The following is a 22,896-nucleotide window of genomic DNA, read 5'->3' on the forward strand; positions in this document are numbered from 1 at the left end:
GTTTCACTGACACTAGACATATAATGTGCATTCAATGGCAGATACATTATTAGCAATCAAATCCCAACATGCAATACACATGCAACTAGCTATCTAAAGCCAGACAAACTTGGCTAGTTGGCTGAGTCTAATATAAGCTAACTACCAAACTGTTGAATTAGCTAGCAAGCTTAAAGTTATGGCGCTAGCAACCCATATTTGTGCTAACGTCAGAAAAACAAGGGCGGCGTAACGATCATGACAATGTCAGAGACACTGTGGCCACTACGCTCGTTCCCACTTGCTAGTCGCTATCAGACAGTCACACACCCTCCTGAGCCAGAGACCCCCACCCAGTTAGCATGCTAACCAGTTATCATCTCTCACAGCAGTCTACACAGCAATTCAACACTAATGCAAACATTACAACAGGAAATGCTTGAAATGACTAATGTCAAAGAACAAAATGGGAAGTGTAACGAACTTGGTTGGCAACCTTAGAAGGTCATCCAAACCAGATAAAAGGGAACACTAACTAATTAGTTAGCTAGCTATAGGCTGGCTAACGTTAGCTATCTGGTACCACCCTCCCAACTATCAACTGAAAACGTTAGCTTTTACTTACCGTTAACTCCCCTTCTCCTTGGCTTTTTCAGTTGCGAACAATTTTAACGTTTTACAATTGTGTTGGGGGTTAAGGGGAAAGCGTGAGAGAAAAACCCGACTAACTAAATATAGGTATTCCTGTCACGACACGGAATGAATCATTGCTATTTACCTAGCTAGGTAGCTGAAGTAGCCAATGGCATAAAACAGATGAGATAACGTTGAACCCTGTTGCTAGCAGTTCAAGTGGCAACAGAATAGGAGTGGTATTTATGATCTGATCGAGTGACACCACCATCCTTAACATAAAACTGATGGTTATGGAACGTTCACTCTGTCAATATTACTTATAACATTTAATAACTGTTGACAATTTACCATACTTAACATCTAAATGAAGTCTATACTGACCCTGTTGTAGCTCGAATGGTACAAGGAGATGGCGGAACTTCCGGTTCCGTTCCCGAATACAGGAAAGACCGCACCCCTTTGCACGCTCCCATCATTTAATATTTATGAACTGGTTCGAGGCTATATAGTCATTATGGATTAAACATTTTAAATTTCATCTAAATTCTAACCTATTTCATTGTCTGGATGGGAATGTAGCGCTATTTATCACACTTGTAAATAAGCTTTATACTGTAACATAATGTCAAACTGACCCTTGATATTGATTGTTTTGTATGCAGGAACATGTGGAGCCTATAAAAGCACCCGTCAGACCTCTATAATTGTACCTGAAGTTGAGTGTTGGTTGAGAATGTGTGGCGTCGGTTGAGAATGTGTGGCGTCGGTTGAGAATGTGTGGCGTCGGTTGAGAATGTGTGGCGTCGGTTGAGAATATGTGGCGTTGGTGCTGTGCGTAGTCTGTTTAAGAAACATTTGAGGACCAAGATAAATGTAAGTGGTGTGGTCGAATGTGTTCAAATCAAATATATATATTTTTTTATTTATTTAACCAGTCAGTTAAGAACAAATTCTTATTTACAACAACGGCCAAACCCCGCTGCCAGTGATGCCTCAAGCCCTGAGATGCAGTGCCTTAGACTGCTGTGCCAAGCACTGAGATGCAGTGCCTTAGACTGCTGTGCCAAGCACTGAGATGCAGTGCCTTAGACTGCTGTGCCAAGCACTGAGATGCAGTGCCTTAGACTGCTGTGCCAAGCACTGAGATGCAGTGCCTTAGACTGCTGTGCCAAGCCCTGAGATGCAGTGCCTTAGACTGCTGTGCCAAGCCCTGAGATGCAGTGCCTTAGACTGCTGTGCCAAGCCCTGAGATGCAGTGCCTTAGACTGCTGTGCCAAGCCCTGAGATGCAGTGCCTTAGACTGCCGTGCCAAGCCCTGAGATGCAGTGCATTAGACTGCTGTGCCAAGCCCTGAGATGCAGTGCCTTAGACTGCCGTGCCAAGCCCTGAGATGCAGTGCCTTAGACTGCCGTGCCAAGCCCTGAGATGCAGTGCCTTAGACTGCTGTGCCAAGCCCTGAGATGCAGTGCCTTAGACTGCCGTGCCAAGCCCTGAGATGCAGTGCCTTAGACTGCCGTGCCAAGCCCTGAGATGCAGTGCCTTAGACTGCTGTGCCAAGCCCTGAGATGCAGTGCCTTAGACTGCCGTGCCAAGCCCTGAGATGCAGTGCATTAGACTGCTGTGCCACTCGGGTGCCCCAGTGTGTGTTGAGCAATGTTGACAATATTGCAAATGTGTATTTTGTTAAAGGGGAAATCTGCAGTTGCTGCACACATTTTTTGACATGATATGTACCCATTCATTCTTGAAGAATATAACTTAAAAATGCCTACAGAGCTTAGTTGAACTGTAGTAACCCATTAGAGCCAAAGATATAAGCTTGTTTTACTCCAATGTTTGTAAACAAAGTAAATGTAGACAAACACTGTATAGCCTCAAAACATGGATAAAACTATAATGTTGATATCATGGATGCTTGAATGATCAGTCCTTGTATCCATACATGTAGCTATGTCTATGGATGCAAGGAGAGGGGTTACATTTCTCCAGCCTCATCCTTCAGACTTTTACAGAAACAGTGGTTGGGAATATGTTTTGTTATTGTTACAACTGTAGATTTCATCTTTATTTATTTTTAATTGAACCTTTATTTAACTAGGCAAGCCAGTTAAGAACAAATGGTTATTTACAATAACGGCCTACCCAACCAAACCCTGACGACGCTGGGCCAATTGTGTGCCACCCTATGGGACTCCCAATCACGGCCTACCCAACCAAACCCTGACGACGCTGGGCCAATTGTGTTCCACCCTATGGGACTCCCAATCACGGCCTACCCAAACAAACCCTGACGACGCTGGGCCAATTGTGTGCCACCCTATGGGACAAACAAACACGGCCTACCCAACCAAACCCTGACGACGCTGGGCCAATTGTGTGCCACCCTATGGGACTCCCAATCACGGCCTACCCAACCAAACCCTGACGACGCTGGGCCAATTGTGTGCCACCCTATGGGACTCCCAATCACGGCCTACCCAACCAAACCCTGACGACGCTGGGCCAATTGTGTGCCACCCTATGGGACTCCCAATCACGGCCTACCCAACCAAACCCTGACGACGCTGGGCCAATTGTGTGCCACCCTATGGGACGCCCAATCACGGCCTACCCAACCAAACCCTGACGACGCTGGTCCAATTGTGTGCCACCCTATGGGACTCCCAATTACGGCCTACCCAACCAAACCCTGACAACGCTGGGCCACCCTATGGGACTCCCAATCACGGCCTACCCAACCAAACCCTGACGACGCTGGGCCACCCTATGGGACTCCCAATCACGGCCGGATGTAATTGCGTTAATGTGCTTTGAGTTTATCCTGTTTGAAACAAGAAAACCTATACATAGCCTGAATCGCTTAATAAACTTAGCTTGTCTTTTTATAGCTGACTCCTGACTGTTTCCCAAATGGGCCTAGAAACCCTTATATAAAAAAAGGATCAAATATGAATATACTTTAGTAATATAAGCATATTTCAATACTTATATTTCAAAGCATTTATCGAATAAGACAGGATAAAATACTAGCCAACACAAATCATCAAATATATATATATTACTAAGGGACAGTAGATAACAAATCAGATTTGTCTGACACTGATTTCAAGAGGGTTAGGCTTGTGTTGTGTCGCTTGACGTTCCTGCAGGCCCACTTCCTAAATTTAGCAGCAAAACCAGTGGCAAATATTGAGCTATAAATAAAATCAGCTCATATAAATCACCTCGTTGTGAATGGAATTATTCCTCTCATCCACATTCTTCACATTCAGATTCACACAGAAGTGTGCTATGTCATTTTATTGTTGCTTTGGTTTCTGCTGGTATGAATAGTAATCATTAACACCTCTCCACTCCCTCCCTGCTGAATGTCCATCAACACGAAACATCTATCCTGTCCTCCTCAGGCATGAGTCCCTGTTCATGTGCATATCATTATGAATAGTATGATCACAATAAAAGAGAATCATCTTTCAACAGGCACAATCCCGCAAGCGCTGTCACATCCACAGGCATCAATCACTCACATTTTTCCTTCACATTTGTAGAGCTCTTTTTACAAATACACTTGGCACAGTCAGACAGTAATGTCCAGAGATCACGTTTCTCAGTTCCTAACCCCATAACCTCAACCTATAACCCTAACCCAACAGGACATTGGGACAGGACAACAACAGTAAATTGCCCTCAATAACACTACTGTAGCATATAGCATCCGCACAGAGGTAACCTCCAGCATATTTTACAGAGATGTACAGTATAGCGTCAGAACCCAGCTGAACCATGATAATGCATGGAGGTCAACAGATCAGAGGACCATTATAAGAGCTGCTATACATGTGGGTCACAACTCCTCCTATTATCCACTCTTTACACTGAAACCAAATATAAACTCAACATGTAAAGTGTTGGTCCCATGTTACATGAGCTGAAATAAAAGATCCCAAAAGCTTATTTATCTCACATTTTGTGAACAATTTTGTTTACATCCCTGTTAGTGAGCATATATCCTTTGCCAAGATAACCCGTCCACCTGACAGGTGTGGCATATCAAGAAGCTGATTAAACAGCATGATCATTACACAGATGCACCTGGTGCTGGGGGACAATAAAAGGACACTCTAAAATGTGCCATTTTGTCACACAACACGATGCCACAGATGTGTCAAGTTTTGAGGGAGTGTGCAATAGTCATGCTGACTGCAGGAATGTCCACCAGAGCTGTTTAAGAAAATTGAAAGCTGAAAATGTCCCAGTTATTCCATTGCATGCATACACACCAGACATGTCACCCATTGAGCATGTTTGGGATGCTCAGGATTGACATGTACAACAGCGTGTTCCAGTTCCCGCGAATATCCAGCAACTTCGCAAAGCCATTGAAGAGGAGTCAGACAACATTCCACAGTGCACAATCAACAGCCTGATCAACTCTATGCGAAGAAGATGGGTTATGCTGCATGAGACACTGACTGGTTTTCTGATCCACACCCCTACCTTTTTTTAAGGTATCTGTGACAAACAGTTGCATATCTGTATTTCCAGTTTCCATATTTTAACGCCTAAGGAATTGATTTAAATTGACTGATTTCCTTATATGAACTGTAACTCAGTAAAATGTTTGAAATAGTTGAATGTGGCGTTTATATTTTTGCGTTTATATTTTTTCCACAAATACTACTGGAGTCACAGACAACAAAACTCTCTCTCTCTCTCTCTTCGTCTCTCTCTCGCTCTCTCTCTCTCTCTCTCTTGCTCTCTCTCTCTCTCTCTCTCTCTTTCTCTCTCTCTCTCTCTCTGTCTCTGTCTCTCCCTCTCCCCCTATGCTCTGTTAGGATTGCTGGGGACACTTGAGAGGGTGTGGGTCCCACACTGATCAGACAGGCACATAGGAAAACACACAAATATGCTTTGGTGTTTCAAAGAAATATAGTTTATGCTTGAGTTGCAATGTAAAATCCTTATTAGTGTTTCTTGAAAGGTGGGTCGGGGTAGTGATGGTAGGTTGCTCTTGGGTCATGCTCTAAGATTGGATTGTGTTAGGGAGATTTTATTTTACATTACTTGATGGATCTTATGATAGTTAAAACAAGTAGGACACAATATATAACAAATGCTAACCATTCCTTTTAATGCAAAATGGATTAAATGCAAACATAAAGTAGTTCTTATTCTGCCACTAGCAAGAATTGCAGAAGGACAGGGGACAGATGAACCTGTTATACAGGTACCACAATGCTGTCATTACACGTATTTCAGTCTATTCTGAATGCTTAAACACTAACAATGATTCTTGAAGCACTATCTCTGAAACCATTAACACTTGTAGGAAACATACTTACCAAGTGTGCCAAACTGAATGCACTATCTCTGAAACCATTAACACTTGTAGGAAACATACTTGCCAAGTGTGCCAAACTGAATGCACGTTCTCTGCTTTACACTCAGTTTGTAACTTAATAACACTCTTCTAGCAAAACTGTAAATATTGGTCTCTACATTGCTATACTATTTTGCCAATTGCCTTTCCACATTGAGACATGTGAAAACACTTAGATAATGAGTTCACTTACAAATCAGAGCTTGAGCACTATCAATAGGCCACAGGTAAACATTTGGTTTGGACAACAATGGAGGTCAATATTGGACAGAGAGTAAGAGGGGTGAGAACTAGAGGAGGATGAGTAGGAGGAAGAGGAGGACGAGGAGGTGAAGAAGTAAGAGGAGGAAGAGGTGAAGTAGGATGGGGGAGAAGGAGAGGATGGGGAAGAGGAAGAGGAAGGGGAGTCAGGAACACAATAACTGATGAAATCAGAGTGACTGTGGTTGACCATGTTGTTAACCATGGGATGAGCATGAGGGAGGCTGGGCAACAGGTTCAACCAAATCTGAGCCGCTATACTGTTGCAGGTATCATCCAGATATTTCAAAATGAGAACCGGTAAGTAAGTAAGTGCTGTAGTCTTACTGGTACAGTAATATGTACTGAACTTTCATAATGAGAAGGATATCTCACTATAACCATTCAAATGTTTTTCCAGAGCTGCAAGAAAACCAGTATCTGGTGGAAGAGGTCGACTGTTCACCCCAGAGCAGGAGACCCACATTGTAAATATGGTCATTGGAAATAACTGCATCAGACTCAGAGAACTGCAGGACCACATAATGTCAGATAACACCATATTCCAAAACGTCAACAGAGTGAGTCTCTATGCACTGTCTCGTCTACTGAAACACAATAGAATTAAGATGAAGCAGCTGTACAAAGTCCCTTTCTAAAGAAACTCAGACTGTGTAAAACAACTGAGATAAGCTATACTATCCTATCATTGGTACTGGATCTGGAAGTGGATGGTGCTACATCATATTGACTGATCCCTGTCTATTCATACTGTGCTACATTGTTTTGTCTTCTGTCTTTCAGAGAGTCATGGAGCTAGAAGCAGCTGCAGTGTGTCACAAGCTAATATTTGTGGACGAGGCAGGTTTCAACCTTGCAAAAACAAGGGGCCACGGCAGAAATATCATCGGACACCGTGCCATCATCAACGTCCCGGGACAACGTGTTGGAAACATAACAATGTGTGTGGCTATTAGTCAAAACAGCGTCCTTCACCATCATGCAATCCTAGGCCCTCCACAACAGACTAATCCCTAATGACCAGGGGCCAGAGCAGCCCAGGTACATTATCATCTGGGACAATGTTAGTTTCCACTGGACTGCTGTGGTCCGCAATTGGTTCACAGGTCACCCACTTTTCATAGCACTCTGTCTCCCCCCTACTTTTTGTTCTTGAATCCTATTGAAGAATTCTTCTCTGCATGGCATTGGAAGGTGTATGATCGCCAGCCCCACCAACGCATACCCATTCTACAGGCAATAGAGGAGGCTTGTGGAGACATGGGTCAGGGGTCATGCCAGGCCTGGATACTGCCCTCCAGGTCATACTTTCCGCTCTGCCTAACTCAAGACAACATCACATGTGATGTGGATGAAGTCTTATGGCCAGACCCACAAAGAAGGTGAGATGTAGCTTCATTTTGTTCTGTTCTTCTACTGCGCTTTTGTTGTTTAAGGAGTGTTAGAACATTTTGAGAGAAAAAATAATCACCTCATTTGTATTGATAGTGTGTTATGTTCGCATTACACATCCATACTTTACACATTTGAATACCTATGTGTATGTGTGTTTACTACATGTATGACAAAACTTGATTGCTAACTGCTATGCCCTGCACACAGAAAGAGCAAAATCCACAAGTGTTTTTCATTCATACTATCAGTGCCTAGTAGGTGCTTCATGTGCTTATTCAAATGTGTACTGTATTGATGCAAAAACACAATTTTAAAAAAAGAGTTTGAAGAGTTTTGCAAGAATTGTTTGCTTTTGCAAGAGATGTATAATGTTTTTCTGGTTTGGTATAAGGTTTTGTGGTTAGTGTGTAGGGTTTTGCAAAAGTAACCTATAGTTTGAAAGAGAGTGCCTAAGCAATCAGAAAAAAACTGTAAACTGCAAAAAGGCTGTCTGTACTTTACAAGTCATTTAGGAGCAGAAAGGTCTGCATCTGTCAGCAACAATGTTTTGTGAATGGAAGGAGAGAGTGTGTGTATGCGAGCGTACGTGTCTGCATGCTGGTGTGTGTATGAGCAAGTGTATACGGGTGTGTATGTACAGTATATGCTGTGTGGGTGTGTGTGAGCGTGTGTGTACAGTTGAAGTCGGAAGTATACATACACTTAGGTTGGAGTCATTAAAACTTATTTTTCAACCATTCCACAAATTTCTTGTTAACAAACTGTAGTTTTGGCAAGTCGGATCAGGCATCTACTTTGTGCGTGACACAAGTCATTTTTACAACGCCTGAAGGTACCACGTTCATCTGTACAAACAATAGTACGCAAGTATAAACCCCATGGGACCACGCAGCCATCATACCGCTCAGGAAGGAGATGCGTTCTGTCTCCTAGAGATGAATGTACTTTGTTGCGAAAAGCGCAAATCAATCCCAGAACAACAGCAAAGGACCTTGTGAAGATGCTGGAGGAAACAGGTAGAAAAGTATCTATATCCACAGAAAAACAAGTCCTATATCAACATAACCTGAAAGGTTGCTCAGCAAGGAAGAAGCCACTGCTCCAAAACCGCCATAAAAAAGCCAGACACACGGGGGTGGCAGCATCATGTTGTGGGGGTGCTCTTCTGCATGAGGGACTGGTGCACTTCACAAAATAGATGGCATCATGAGGCAGGGAAATGATGTGGATATATTGAAGCAACATCTAAAGACATCAGTCAGGAAGTTAAAGCTTGGTCGCAAATGGGTCTTCCAAATGGACAATGACCTCAAGCATACTTCCAAAGTTGTAGCAAAATGACTTAAGGACAACAAATCCAAGGTATTGGAGTGGCCATCACAAAGCCCTGACCTCCAATCCTATAGAAGATTTGTGGGTAGAACTGAAAAAGCATGTGCGAGCAAGGAAGACTACAAACCTGACTCAGTTACACCAGCTCTGTCAGGGGGAATGGGCCAAAATTCACCCAACTTAAGCTTGTGGAAGGCTACCCAAAACGTTTGACCCTTGTTAAGCAATTTAAAGGCAATGCTACCAAATACTAATTGAGTGTATGTAAACTTCTGACCCATTGGGAATGTGATGAAAGAATTAAAAGCTGAAATATGTAATTCTCTCTACTATTATTCTGACATTTCACATTCTTAAAATAAAGTGGTGATCCTAACTGACCTAAGACAGGGAATTGTTACTAGGATTAAATGTCAGGAATTGTAAAACACTGAGTTCAAATGTATTTGGCTAAGGTGTATGTAAACTTCCGACTTCAAATGTATGTGAAATTAAATTAAATTAAAGCAGAGTAGGCTGGGTGACCAATCATAGGTAGTGATGAGACATGTTCCTGGTGGAGTGGTGGCAGGTTGTCACAGCAGGGGCATGGGGAGCCCACAGAGCTGGGTGGTTGCTATAACAGCCTGTGTTTTAGTTACACAGCACACAGAGAGCGAGAGCCCTCAGCAATAATAGTACAGTAGTATGTAGTATCAGGGGAAATCTGAGTAGACAGAAAGAGAAGGAGGGTGTCGGGGAGAGAGATGTAGAAGTGGTCCCAGTTCGTTGGCACTAAGCAGGGAAAAGGAGTTGGCATGTAGATGGCACTGTGATATTAAGGTGTTTGGTAAGGTAAAGTTTCAGCTGTTAGCTTTGTCACTCACAGATGATGGGACATAATACAGTTTGGGTTAGAGGGAGGGAGGGAGGGAGGGAGGGAGGGAGGGAGGGAGGGAGGGAGGGAGGGAGGGAGGGAGGGGGAGGGAGGGAGGGAGGGAGGGAGGGAGGGAGGGAGGGAGGGAGAAATGTGGAACACAGAGGAAGATAAGTAGGGAGAAAGGGGAAAGCCAGAAATGTAGCTTTGAGAGCTTACCAAAAATATATGTTTTGTATGATGAAAAATAGATGACTAATGCATTAGGCTTTTCTAAACGTTGTAGCTGACTAAGAGATCAGAGGACATGGGTTTTAAAAAATTGATTTCACTTCACTGCTTGAGAGAGCAGGGGTCAGAAAGAGAGAGAGTGTTTGTGTGTGAGAGAAAGAAGGAGAGAAAGTGAGAGTGAGGGAGAAATGAGAGTGTATGTGTGTGAGATAGAGATGGAGAGAGAGAGAGTGTGTGTGAGTCAGAGATGGAGGGAGAGAGAGTGTATGTGTGTGAGAGAGAGAGAAGGAAAGAGAGTGAGGGAGAGACGAGAGAGTGTATGTGTGTGAGATGAAGGAGGGAGAGTGTCTGTGTGTGAAATAGAGAATGAGAGAGATGAGAGAGAGTGTGTCTGTGTGAAATAGAGAATGAGAGAGATGGAGAGAGAGAGTGTGTCTGTGTGTGTGAGAGAGAGGGAGAGAGAGAGAGAGAGAGAGAGAGTGTCTGTGTGTGTGAGATAGAGAAGGAGAGAGAGAGAGTGTCTGTGTGTGAGATACATAAGGAGAGAGAGAGAGTCTGTGTGTGAGATAGAGAAGGAGGGAGAGTGAGAAGAGTGTGTGTCTGTGTGTGAGATAGAGATGGAGAGAGAGAGTGTCTGTGTGTGAGATAAAGCAGGAGAGAGAGAGAGAGAGTGTCTGTGTGTGAGATAGAGATGGAGAGAGAGTGTCTGTTAGTGAGAGAAATGGAGAGAGAGAGAGAGAGAGAATGTCTGTGTGAGATAGAGAAGGAGAGAGAGAGAGATATGGAGAGACAAGAGAGTGTATGTGTGTGAGAGAGAGAGAGAAAGAGAGAGAGTGAGGGAGAGACCAGAGAGCAGAGATATGTTGAGTATTAGGGATCTACTGAAACATGCAGATTGGCAGGAGAAGTCATTGGAAGCTAAACTCCATCAGATACAGTGATGGTGGAAACAGCTTGTTAGCTCATTCAGACTGTCCTAATCCACCACGTCTGTTGATTAGATACGGAATCCAAACACTGTGGAAGAAATTCAAGACTGAGGGAGAGGGCGAGAAAGACAGAGAGGAGAACAGAGTATGGGGAGGGGTGGTTATGTATGGGAGGAGAGGGACAGGGAGGGAGTAAGAGAGAGAGAGAAGAGTGAGAGAGAGAGGGGGGGTGGTGTATGGGAGGAGAGAGACAGGGAGGGAATAAGAGAAAGAGGGAGAAGAGAGAGAGAGAAGAGTCACCAGGACCACAAATACAAATTCCATCTAGACACTATTGCCCTAGAGCACACAAAAAACTATACATACCTTGGCCTAAACATCAGCGCCACAGGCCCTTTATGGTTGTGAGGTCTGGGGTCCGCTCACCAACCAAGACTTCACAAAATGGGACAAACACCAGATTGAGACTCTGCAAGCAGAATTCTGCAAAAAAGATTCTCCGTGTACAACGTAGAACACCAAATAATGCATGCAGAGCAGAACTAGGCCAATACCCACTAATTATCAAAATCCAGAAAAGAGACGTTAAATTCTATAACCACCTAAAAGGAAGCGATTCCCAAACCATCCATAACAAAGCCATCACCTACAGAGAGATGAACCTGGAGAAGAGTCCCCTAAGCAAGCTGGTCCTGGGGCTCTGTTCACAAGCACAAACACACCATACAGAGCCCCAGGACAGCAGCACAATTAGACCCAACCAAATCATGAGAAAACAAAAAGATAATTACTTGACACATTGTAAAGAATTAACAAAAAGCAGAGCAAACTAGAATGCTATTTGGCCCTAAACAGAGAGTACACAGCGGCAGAATACCTTACCACTGTGACTGACCCAAAATTAAGGAAAGCTTTGACTATGTACAGACTCAGTGAGCATAGACTTGTTATTGAGAAAGGCAGCCGTAGGCAGATCTGGCTCTCAAGAGAAGACAGGCTATGTGCTCACTGCCCACAAAATTAGGTGGAAACTGAGCTGCACTTCCTAACCTCCTGCCCAATGTATGACCATATTAGAGAGATATATTTCCCTCAGATTACACAGATCCACAAAAAATTTGAAAACAAATCAAATTTTGATAAACTCCCATATCTACTGGGTGAAATTCCACAGTGTGCCATCACAGCAGCAAGATTTGTGACCTGTTGCCACGAGAAAATGGCAACCATTGAAGAACAAACACCATTGTAAATACAACCCATATTTATGCTTATTTATTTTATCTTGTGTCCTTTAACCATTTGTACATTGTTAAAACACTGTATATATATAATATGACATTTGTAATGTCTTTATTGTCTTTATTGTCTTGAAACTTCTGTATGTGTAATGTTTACTGTTAATTTTTATTGTTTATTTCACTTTTGTATATTATCTACCTCACTTGCTTTGGCAATGTTAACACATGTTTCCCATGCCAATAAAGCCCTTGAATTGAATTGAATTAAGAGAGAGAGAGGTGGGGGGTTGTGTATGGGAGGAGAGAGACAGGGAGGGAATAAGAGAGAGAGGGAGAAGAGAGAGAGAGAAGAGTGAGAGAGAGAGAGTGGGGGGGTTGTGTATGGGAGGAGAGAGACAGGGAGGGAATAAGAGAGAGAGGGAGAAGAGAGAGAGAGAGAGAGAGAGAGAGAGAGAGAGGGAGAGAGAGCACTATGAATGGGTTACAGGGTTAATGTAGACAAACAGACTGTCGGATTGGGCACATTTGAACATTAACACTGACACTGAGAGGGAGCGGGCTAAGGACACGTGGGGAGAGGGAGAGGGTTGGAATACCTTACAACTATGGTACATGCATATTTGCTGGAAAAACAAGTGGGGGAACATAGAGTGAGAGAGAGTGTGTGTAAGGGACAGAGATAGAGGGAGAGCGGGAGGAGACAAAGAGTGGGAGGAGGGGGATAGAGAGAGGGGATGAGACAGAGAGTGTGTGTTTGGGACAGAGAGAGAGGAAGGGAGGAAGGGGGGGAGGGGGAGAGAGGGAGGAGACAGAGATTGTGTGTTCGGGACAGAGAGAGAGGAAGGGAGGGAGGAGGGGGAGAGCGGGAGAGCAGGAGGAGGGGGATAGAGAGAGGGGAGGAGACAGAGAGTGAGTGAAGTGGTGGTCTCTCAGGGAGAGAGACACGGTAAGTACCAAGGTCCTGAGGGATAGGAAGGTAGATAGACCTCAGTGTCTGCTATAAAAACTACCAGCGCATGGACCTGCAGACAAAGTAACAATAACAGCTACTTGTGCTCCGATACAGATCTCCTAAAGAGTAGATCACCAGTGAAAGACAATAGTTAGGAACAGAACAGCAGCAGACCAACAGCAGACCTACAAATGGTCAGGAAGTTGTTGAAGTCTATTTAGATGCTGACGAGGACCCAGACAAGCTGAACAGAGACAGACGTTCCCATTTGAGAAAACTCTACAATGACAGTAAGTGGACGTTTCTTTAAAATTCAGCTATTGTTGTCCTTATGCAAATTGTATGAAAAGTGGTGGTGTCATATATTTTAATTTCCTCTATACCAACTGCAGAGAAATTCCATTGCAAAATAGTCATAAATACATTTTTTTTATACAGCCAATGTCTTCCTCGCTCCACTACATTGACAGGAGGCTGATATGACATTGCACTATAGTCATATAAACATCAAACCACTGTTTTTACAAGTAGATTCATGATTTGTGTATTGTTTGACATTTTTACTGCATCGTTAGCAGCTAGTAAGTGAAGCCTTTCACTGCACCGACTATAGCATCTGCTGAACGCTTTACGCAACCAATAAACTTTGATTTGCTTTTGATTTGATTTAGCCTGCTGTCAGATGTTGCGTTGGACTTAGTTGGTTTTGGGGTCACATTCTATGGACAATGGTATTATGTTTATGGGTCTGTAAATACAGTAACATCACTCTGACACTAGTATCTGCATAGTGAAGTGACATTGTAATATAGACATGTCTTCATACGGGGGCGTTCAGTTGGGGGTGTCAGTGGTTGCCACGGCCACGGGTCCAGAAAGGAGCACATAGTAGAGAGGCTTTTCAGCTTCCAGTGTTCCATCTGTTAATAGCGTTAGCCTTCGGACAGCTCATAATACTGTCATAGAGGCCAATATTTCAATTACAGCTAGCTCTTATCGACAGGGGGATCCATTGACCAATAAGGGATTCATTCATAATCACCTCAGGTTACAAGGACACAGTGAATGTCAGGTGGGTGAGTCTGGGGCAACTGTCTTCCACCTGATGCAGCAACAAGTTACGTAATTGGTGTCAATTGGGAAACGTCATTGGATCAGCAAAGACCTCAGAAAAAAATTTGTAGACCTCCACAAGTTTGGTTCTTCCTTGGGAGCAATTTTCAAACGCCTGAATGTACCACGTTCATCTGTACAAACAATAGTACGCAAGTATAAACACCATGGGACCACGCAGCCATCATATCACTCAGGAAGGAGACACGTTCTGTCTCCTAGAGATGAAAATTGCATGTCAGAAATTGTGAAAAACTGAGTTTAAATGTATTTGGCTAAGGTGTATGTAAACTTCCGACTTCAGCTGTATATAGGGGATCAAACTGATGATATGATAGACACAGGGGACTGAGGAGACAGTAGGTACTGTATGTACATACAGCATGTTCTGGTTGCTCCAATGTGATCCGATCTCCATCCGATCTCTCATCTCATCATTTTCTCACATTTTATGGTAATCCCTGAGGTCGCTGGACATCCTGTAACAGTACATTTTATGGTAATCCCTGAGGTCGCTGGACATCCTGTAACAGTACATTTTATGGTAATCCCTGAGGTCGCTGGACATCCTGTAACAGTACATTTTATGGTAATCCCTGAGGTCGCTGGACATCCTGTAACAGTACATTTTATGGTAATCCCTGAGGTCGCTGGACATCCTGTAACAGTACATTTTATGGTAATCCCTGAGGTCGCCTGACATCCTGTAACAGTACATTTTATGGTAATCCCTGAGGTCGCCTGACATCCTGTAACAGTACATTTTATGGTAATCCCTGAGGTCGCTGGACATCCTGTAACAGTACATTTTATGGTAATCCCTGAGGTCGCTGGACATCCTGTAACAGTACATTTTATGGTAATCCCTGAGGTCGCCTGACATCCTGTAACAGTACATTTTATGGTAATCCCTGAGGTCGCTGGACATCCTGTAACAGTACATTTTATGGTAATCCCTGAGGTCGCTTGACATCCTGTAACAGTACATTTTATGGTAATCCCTGAGGTCACCTGACATCCTGTAACAGTACATTTTATGGTAATCCCTGAGGTTGCCTGACATCCTGTAACAGTACATTTTATGGTAATCCCTGAGGTCGCCTGACATCCTGTAACAGTACATTTTATGGTAATCCCTGAGGTCGCCTGACATCCTGTAACAGTACATCTTATGGTGACACTGAACCATATCCACCCAAGCATACATGTATCAGCAAGTTGATCAATCAATCAATCAATCAATCATTCACTTGATAAATCTAAATGTATTGATATTGTATTTGTCATAATGTGTTTAGTATTTACTCCCACTGCTCGTTGACCATTTTCAGTGTTGGTTGGTTATTCACCATGCAGCGTGGTAGCCTACAAGCCTAGTCAATTCCTACTAGTGTAACAAGATATTGGAAATGAAACATCAACTCCTTAGAAAAATGTTCCCCCTATTTGACCATGTTTCCTTGTTTTCTCTGTCAGGCTGCAGCTCAGGAACTGGACGAGCTATGTTTCCTCTCAGCCCAGTCCATGTCCACTCTGGAGACCTCCGACCACTTCCAGATGGTCAAGCTGCTGGGAGAGGGATCCTACGGCAAGGTCATGCTTGCCGTCCACAAGAAGAGAGGTCAGTAAACACCAGAGGTCACTGTGGTGGTCCCTGGAGAGTTATGGGGTGGGCAGGCGTTATAAATGATGCCTTCCGATATTATACTTATGCTAAAACATGTATTCTGTTCTACTGAGCCACTTACTTAATTTTTTTGTTGTTGAATTTTACCCCCTTTTTCTCCCCAATTTCATGGTATCCAATTGTTTTAGTAGCTACTATCGTGTCTCATCGCTACAACTCCCGTACGGCTCGGGAGAGACGAAGGTTGAAAGTCATGCGTCCTCCGATACACAACCCAACCAAGCCGCACTGCTTCTTTACACAGCACGCATCCAACCCGGAAGCCAGCCGCACCAATGTGTTGGAGGAAACACCGTGCACCTGGCAACCTTGGTTAGCGCGCACTGCGCCCGGCCCGCCACAGAAGTCGCTGGTGCGCTATGAGACAAGGATATCCCTACCGGCCAATCCCTCCCTAACCCGGATGACACTAGGCCAATTGTGCATCGCCCCATGGACCTCCTGGTCACGGCCGGTTACGACCGGTTACGACACAGCCTGGCCGCGAACCCAGAGTCTCTGGTGGCACAGCTGGCGCTGCAGTACAGCGCCCTTAACCACTGCGTCACCCGGAGGCCGTTGAGCCACTTACTTTATGTTCGTATTCTTATCTTCTATAATTACTCATTGTTGTTGCATTGTCGAGAATGAACCTGGCAGTAAGCATTTAGCTGGACGGTATAAACCATGTGTATCCTGCACAGACGGCTAATAAAACGAGAAACTTGTTAGTGTCCACGACACACCTATAATGGCTCGTTAGTGTCCACGACACACCTATAATGGCTCGTTAGTGTCCACGACACACCTATAATGGCTTGTTAGTGTCCACGACACACCTATAATGGCTCGTTAGTGTCCACGACACACCTATAATGGCTCGTTAGTGTCCACGACACACCTATAATGGCTCGTTAGTGTCCACGACACACCTATAATGGCTCGTTAGTGTCCACGACACACCTATAATGGCTTGTTAGTGTCCACGACACACCTATAATGGCTCGTTAGTGTCCACGACACACCTATAATGGCTTGTTAGTGTCCACGACACACCTATAATGGCTTGTTAGTGTTCACGACACACCTATAATGGCTCGTTAGTGTCCACGACACACCTATAATGGCTTGTTAGTGTCCACGACACACCTATAATGGCTTGTTAGTGTCCACGACACACCTATAATGGCTTGTTAGTGTCCACGACACACCTATAATGGCTCGTTAGTGTTCACGACACACCTATAATGGCTTGTTAGTGTCCACGACACACCTATAATGGCTTGTTAGTGTCCACGACACACCTATAATGGCTTGTTAGTGTCCACGACACACCTATAATGGCTCGTTAGTGTTCACGACACACCTATAATGGCTTGTTAGTGTCCACGACACACCTATAATGGCTTGTTAGTGTCCACGACACACCTATAATGGCTTGTTAGTGTCCACGACACACCTATAATGGCTTGTTAGTGTTCACGACACACCTATAATGGCTCGTTAGTGTCCACGACACACCTATAATGGCTTGTTAGTGTCCACGACACACCTATAATGGCTCGTTAGTGTCCACGACACACCTATAATGGCTTGTTAGTGTCCACGACACACCTATAATGGCTTGTTATAAAGGTAAAACATTGTCAGACTCTGGCCACCCAAGTCATAGACTGTTCTCTCTGCTACCGCACAGCAAGTGGTACCGGAGCGCCAAGTCTAGGTCCAAGAGGCTTCTAAACAGCTTCTACCCCCAAGCCATAAGACTCCTGAACATGAACTCAGACTATTTGCATTGACCCCCCCTCCCCTCTCCACACCACTGCCACTCTCTGTTGTCATCTATGCATAGTCACTTTAATAACTCTACCTACATGTACAAACTACCTCAACTAACCGGTGACCCCGCACATTGACTCTGTACCGGCACCTCCCTCTATATATTGTTATTTTATACTGCTGCTCTTTAATTGTTACTGTTACTTTTATCTCTTATTCTTATCTTTTTTTTAACTGCCCTGTTGGCTAGGGGCTAGTAAGTAAGCATTTCACAGTACGGGATACACATGGTATATACCTGTTGTATTCAGCATTTCACAGTACGGGATACACATGGTATATACCTGTTGTATTCAGCATTTCACAGTACGGGATACACATGGTATATACCTGTTGTATTCAGCATTTCACAGTACGGGATACACATGGTATATACCTGTTGTATTCGGCGCATGTGACTAATAACATTTTATTTCTGGTTCTAGTGAAATATAGGTCTGAAGGGGTCTGGGGTTACAGTTCAGAGGATAAAACTACACGTGAACAGTGAGTGTAGAGGTGTCTTTAAATAGTGTCAACTCAACCGTTAGCATGAGTGTTGCTGTTATGAAGTGCTTTACTACATTCTTGGGGATAGAGTTGCTGTGGGGTTTCCTCAGGGGAGAATGACTGCCCCTTCTCATTGAAGCCACGCAGGGTTGGATGGGTTACTTTCTAAATGTCATACGTAACAGTTACTAGTTACCTGTCCAAAATTGTAATCTGTAACTTTTGGATTACCCAAACTCAGTAATCTGATTACTTTCCCCTAAAGAGGCATTAAAAGAAGACAAACTATCCATCAAACTTATTTTTTGTGTCATCATAGAGGTCTCTGACTTGTGGTCAGACTCATTGGGTGGAACAAACTTAAACCTTTCTTCAATGCTGAATTTTTTTACCTTTATTTAACTAGGCAAGTCAGTTAAGAACAAACTCCTATTTTCAAAGACGGCCTAGGAACAGTGGGTCAACTGCCTGGTTCAGGGGCAGAAAGACAGATTTGTACCTTGTCAGCTCGGGGATTCGAACCACTAGGCTACCCTGCCTATGTCATTGACAAAACAGAAAGGTGTCATATTGTATTTTTTCTCAAGCATCCTTTCTGAATTGAAAAGTAATCCAAGAAGTAATCATCTAGTTTTTCAAAATATATGTATTCTGATTACAATGTTTTTGCAGGCAATGTAATTTCTTAGTTAGTTTTTTTAACCAGTTCTCCGCAACCCTGAAACCCCGGAAGTTCAAGGCCGACCGCATTACTGCAGGCACTGTTAGCAGAAAATGGGATCCCCATGATAGTGAATGGAAAATTGTCAATCTTCGTGCTGAAAATAAAAAACTTTGTCACTTGATCGATGGCTTTGTCCATTCATAAACAGTCATTGGATTTCCTCTATCTAAACCCCAGGGAATAGGGAAGTAATGTAATTAGACATCCCCGGGGCTATATGGAATCTGCCAGGATGTTTTTATGTTATCAATGTGGTCACAGTGATGACAACATGATTTACTCTATAATTGATCTATTGATGTTTTAGTGCAGTATTTGATTTGATTTTAATGTCTAAATAATTTATTGGGCCTCTCCTCCTCTCCATCAGGCACTCCCATGGCTCTGAAGTTCTTCCCCCGCCAGTCCACATCCCTCTTCTCTTTCCTGCGTGAATACAACCTCTCCCTTTCTTATTGCACTCATCCCTCTCTCACCCGGGCCCTGGGTATCTTCTTCTCCACCCCCTGCTACTACGTCTTCGCCCAGCAGGCTGGTCTCTATGGAGACCTCTACAGTGTCATCGTGTCAGAGGTCAGTTAGAATCATACATCTGTTTACAATCTCTGAGTCAGTCATACATGAGAGGTGTTTCATTTCCATGTCAAAGCACTAAAGCTAAGTGCACAACACAGACACAGTATTGTAATTCCTCCGAGGTCTGACCTCTGTCTGCCACCACCTCTACTGTTCCATATTGCCCTGGTCCCAGTTGCCCTCTTCCTCTGTCAGTGAGTACATGATAAAGACTTCAATGGAATCTCTCCAGTAGCCTCCACCTCGTCCCCTCTAGTGACTCTTTGTTTGTGTCGGTCTATGCCAGTAACCTACAGTGGATGATAAGCTTGCATCATCTTCAAGACCCTGGTGCTTGCCGACAGAGCAACAAGAGGAACAGCACCTCCTTACCTTCAGGCTATGTTCAAACCCTACATCCCAACCTGAGCACTTCGTTCTGCCACCTCTGGTCTCTTGGGCCTCCCACCCCTACAGGAGGGCAGGTCCTGCTCAGCCCAGTCAAAGCTCTTCTCTGTCCTGGCATCCCAATGGTGGAACAACTTTTACCCTATAGTCATGCCCATTTTTCGAAAACATCTGAAACCCTACCTCTTTGAAGAGTATCTTAAATAACTCTCACGGTGCCCCCTCCCCCCCACCTCTTTTCACCCTAGCGCTGACTTTGCTGGTAAATGCTTTGTCGAGGGAAAATGTCCTTGATACGATTGTGATGTGTTGTTGTCTCACCTAGATACTGTATCTTCAGCACTAATTGTAAGACGCCCTGAAGAAGAGCATCTGCTAAATGTCTAACTTGTAAATGTGAAAAATTACAAAGTGTTTGCTGTCCCCGATCCTTTTGGCATCTTTGGGTGGGACGAGGACAACGTGATAGAACAGTGGTTCCCAAACATTTTTGCATCATGACCCACATAAAGCTTTTTGTGTGACCTAACTAGTAAACTGAACCTAGCAGCCGTCTATGTTGAACCATGACCCAAAAGGAATCCAGGTCATACCATTTATGAAACAATGATATACAGTATAATGTTGTTTCTCTCTCTGTCTCCAGGTGGGTGTAGATGAAGAGTGTGTCCAGAGTGTGATGTCTCAGCTGAGTGGTGCCGTCTCACACCTCCACTCCATAGGCTTCGTCCACCGGGACATCAAACCAGAGAACATCTTCCTGTGTGACCGCACCTGTCGCTGGGTCAAACTGGGTGACTTCGGCCTGGCCCGCCCCACTGGCTGCACTATCCGCGCCATCTGGTATGACTCACCCTTTTGCACACCTGAGGTGGAGCAGGCCAAAGAGTCTGAGAAAGTGAGGGAGCAGAGAGAGGAGGATGGAGAGGAGGAGGAGAACATTTGGATCACAGTGGAGACCACTATAGACAGCTGGGCCCTGGGCGTGCTGGTCTACTGCCTGCTGACGGGATGCTTTCCCTGGGAAGAGACCACGCACAACGACCCCGCCTACAGGAGGTACAAGGAGTGGTACGACCGCGAGATGGAGAGGGAGGAAAGGAACGAGGGACTGAGAGGGGAGCAGAAAGTAATTTGGTGTGAAGGTGAAAGGGAAAAGGACAATATCCTGAGCCTGGAGATGAATCAGAATTCGAACCCTGTGGCCCCACAGTTTGAAGGCTTCAGCCCACTGTTGATGTCTCTTTTCAGGGAGCTGCTTAACCCACAGCCCAGGCTTCGAGGAGGCCCTGATGAGATCCTCAGCTACCTGGGTGGGCCCTGGTTGATGGAGACGGAGAGAGAGGAGAAGAGGAAAGCAGAGGAGGTAGAGAAGGAGGCCAGGAAAATAAGAGAGGCAGGAACGGTGGAGGAAGGGAGGGAGAGGGAGGGAAGAGGGGAGAGATAAAGTGTTTCATACTAGACAGGTTCGAGAATTTTTAAGATGTACTGTACATTTTCAAAGAGAATATTTGCTTTATAGAGGTTGATATTCAGAATATTTTGCTGAACATTTCTTACTCTGTATTGATAGAATTGAGATGTACTGTATTTTGATATTGCTGTATGTTTTACCTTGTAATAGTTCTCTACAGTGTAGTGCAACTTAATATAATGTGTGTGTGTGAGCGTGCATGTGCCATACCTGCCTGTGTATGTGCGTGCTTGAACATGATCGTGAGTGTGCATGTGTGCTTAGGGGCAGCTAGCCTCTTAAGAGAATACATGAATTTGTTCTCCTTCAACACACAGGCAGTATTATAATGATCACTCTATGGCACTTTAAGTTGTAAAAATATCTGAATAAACCAGTTTGTATTTATATACATGTCTTGCTTCTCTATGTATGTCTAATACACTTTTTCTTGTATTATTTTTAAATAATACATTTTCCAATATGCAAACCTAGGGATTTTGTCAAAAATCAGCAAAACAACTAGGTTATCCACAAGTGTACCTGGCTCCACGAGGGCACTAAAGGGGGCTTAGTCCCCTCAGTTCAAACTTTAGCCAACTCAGTTTTCATTTTAAGTCACTATATAAAAATAGCAAAAAAGTTACAAGCAGTGTGTGTATGGGGCTATGGAAAGCTACTGGGGCGGTTAAATCAAATCCTATTTTATGCGCAGAATACAACAGGTGTAAAAGTAAAAAATACAAATAGCAAAGAATTAAAAAGCAGCAGTAAAATAGCATTAGAGAGGCTGTATACAGGAGGTACAGGTACAGCAGGAGGTATCGTGAGAGGCTGTATACAGGAGGTACCAGTACAGCAGGAGGTACTGGTATCGAGAGAGGCATGACTCCTTTGAGTTGCCATAAAAAAGCGGGGGGAAAGCGCTTCTCTTCTCTGTGGTAGGCTGTGAATAACGTGATGTAATATTTGATTTTGATTTATAAGAGTGGGGTCAAGTTGATGGTCTAACGGACCTTTCTGGTCCTCTGCTGTTCCTATGGGTGGAGCTCTGAGGGTTGTCTTCCTTATGATGGTGTGAGGTTTTCATCCTGACATTTCACAGTTCAAAACAACTGGGAATGACGTCAGTGATCTTCAGGTCGGAAAGTCGGAGCTCCAGAAAGAGCAGAAAGAGGCTCGAGTTCCCGAGTTGGAATTCCGACTTGGATGACCGTTCAAAACGATTTTTCCCAGTTGGAGTTCTTTCACCCCCCCAGAGTTCCCAGGTTTGACCGCGGCACTAATCCCTACTGATACTTATTAAAGTAGTGTAGTGGAGCTATACATCGTATCAATTTATAGGGATGATGGAAAAGATCGGAATGTTTAGCTTGTTGATAAACTTTTATTTATTCACATTTTAGGAGCAGCAATGTACACACGGCAGTAGGCCTACCCGTGAATGTTCCAAAATG

At 44.0% G+C, this 22,896-nt stretch overlaps 2 protein-coding genes across 5 annotated transcripts in view; one reads left to right on the forward strand and one right to left on the reverse strand.

Moving 5' to 3' along the window:
- LOC112247698 (epsin-1) overlaps nucleotides 1-1,073 on the reverse strand; it is a 58,626-nt gene extending 57,553 nt beyond the window's left edge. For 2 of the 4 annotated variants that reach the window (XM_042308355.1, XM_042308346.1), the window contains exon 1: nucleotides 605-1,029. The gene's annotated coding sequence lies outside the window, so the exon portion shown is untranslated. Of the gene's footprint in view, nucleotides 1-604 lie in introns of all 4 variants that reach the window. The other 2 variants (XM_042308349.1, XM_042308352.1) reach the window with 2 other exon arrangements.
- Nucleotides 1,074-13,144: 12,071 nt separating this feature from the next.
- Nucleotides 13,145-21,849, forward strand: LOC112237110 (serine/threonine-protein kinase SBK2). The gene is made up of 4 exons (XM_042308360.1): nucleotides 13,145-13,482; nucleotides 15,782-15,926; nucleotides 19,394-19,596; nucleotides 20,633-21,849. The coding sequence occupies exons 1-4, from the start codon at nucleotides 13,477-13,479 to the stop codon at nucleotides 21,431-21,433; spliced, it is 1,155 nt and encodes a 384-aa protein (XP_042164294.1). The 5' UTR covers nucleotides 13,145-13,476; the 3' UTR covers nucleotides 21,434-21,849.
- The last annotated feature ends 1,047 nt before the right edge of the window (nucleotides 21,850-22,896 follow it).

The sequence above is a fragment of the Oncorhynchus tshawytscha genome, linkage group LG03 (genome assembly GCF_018296145.1).
Source record: "Oncorhynchus tshawytscha isolate Ot180627B linkage group LG03, Otsh_v2.0, whole genome shotgun sequence".
Lineage (NCBI taxonomy): Eukaryota > Metazoa > Chordata > Actinopteri > Salmoniformes > Salmonidae > Oncorhynchus > Oncorhynchus tshawytscha.

Excerpts from the sequence above, each read along its gene's own strand:
- LOC112237110 (XM_042308360.1), top strand. Across the intron at positions 15,927-19,393 it reads TGCCGTCCACAAGAAGAGAG|GCACTCCCATGGCTCTGAAG; the intron begins GTCAGTAAACAC and ends CCTCTCCATCAG. Across the intron at positions 19,597-20,632 it reads ACAGTGTCATCGTGTCAGAG|GTGGGTGTAGATGAAGAGTG; the intron begins GTCAGTTAGAAT and ends CTCTGTCTCCAG.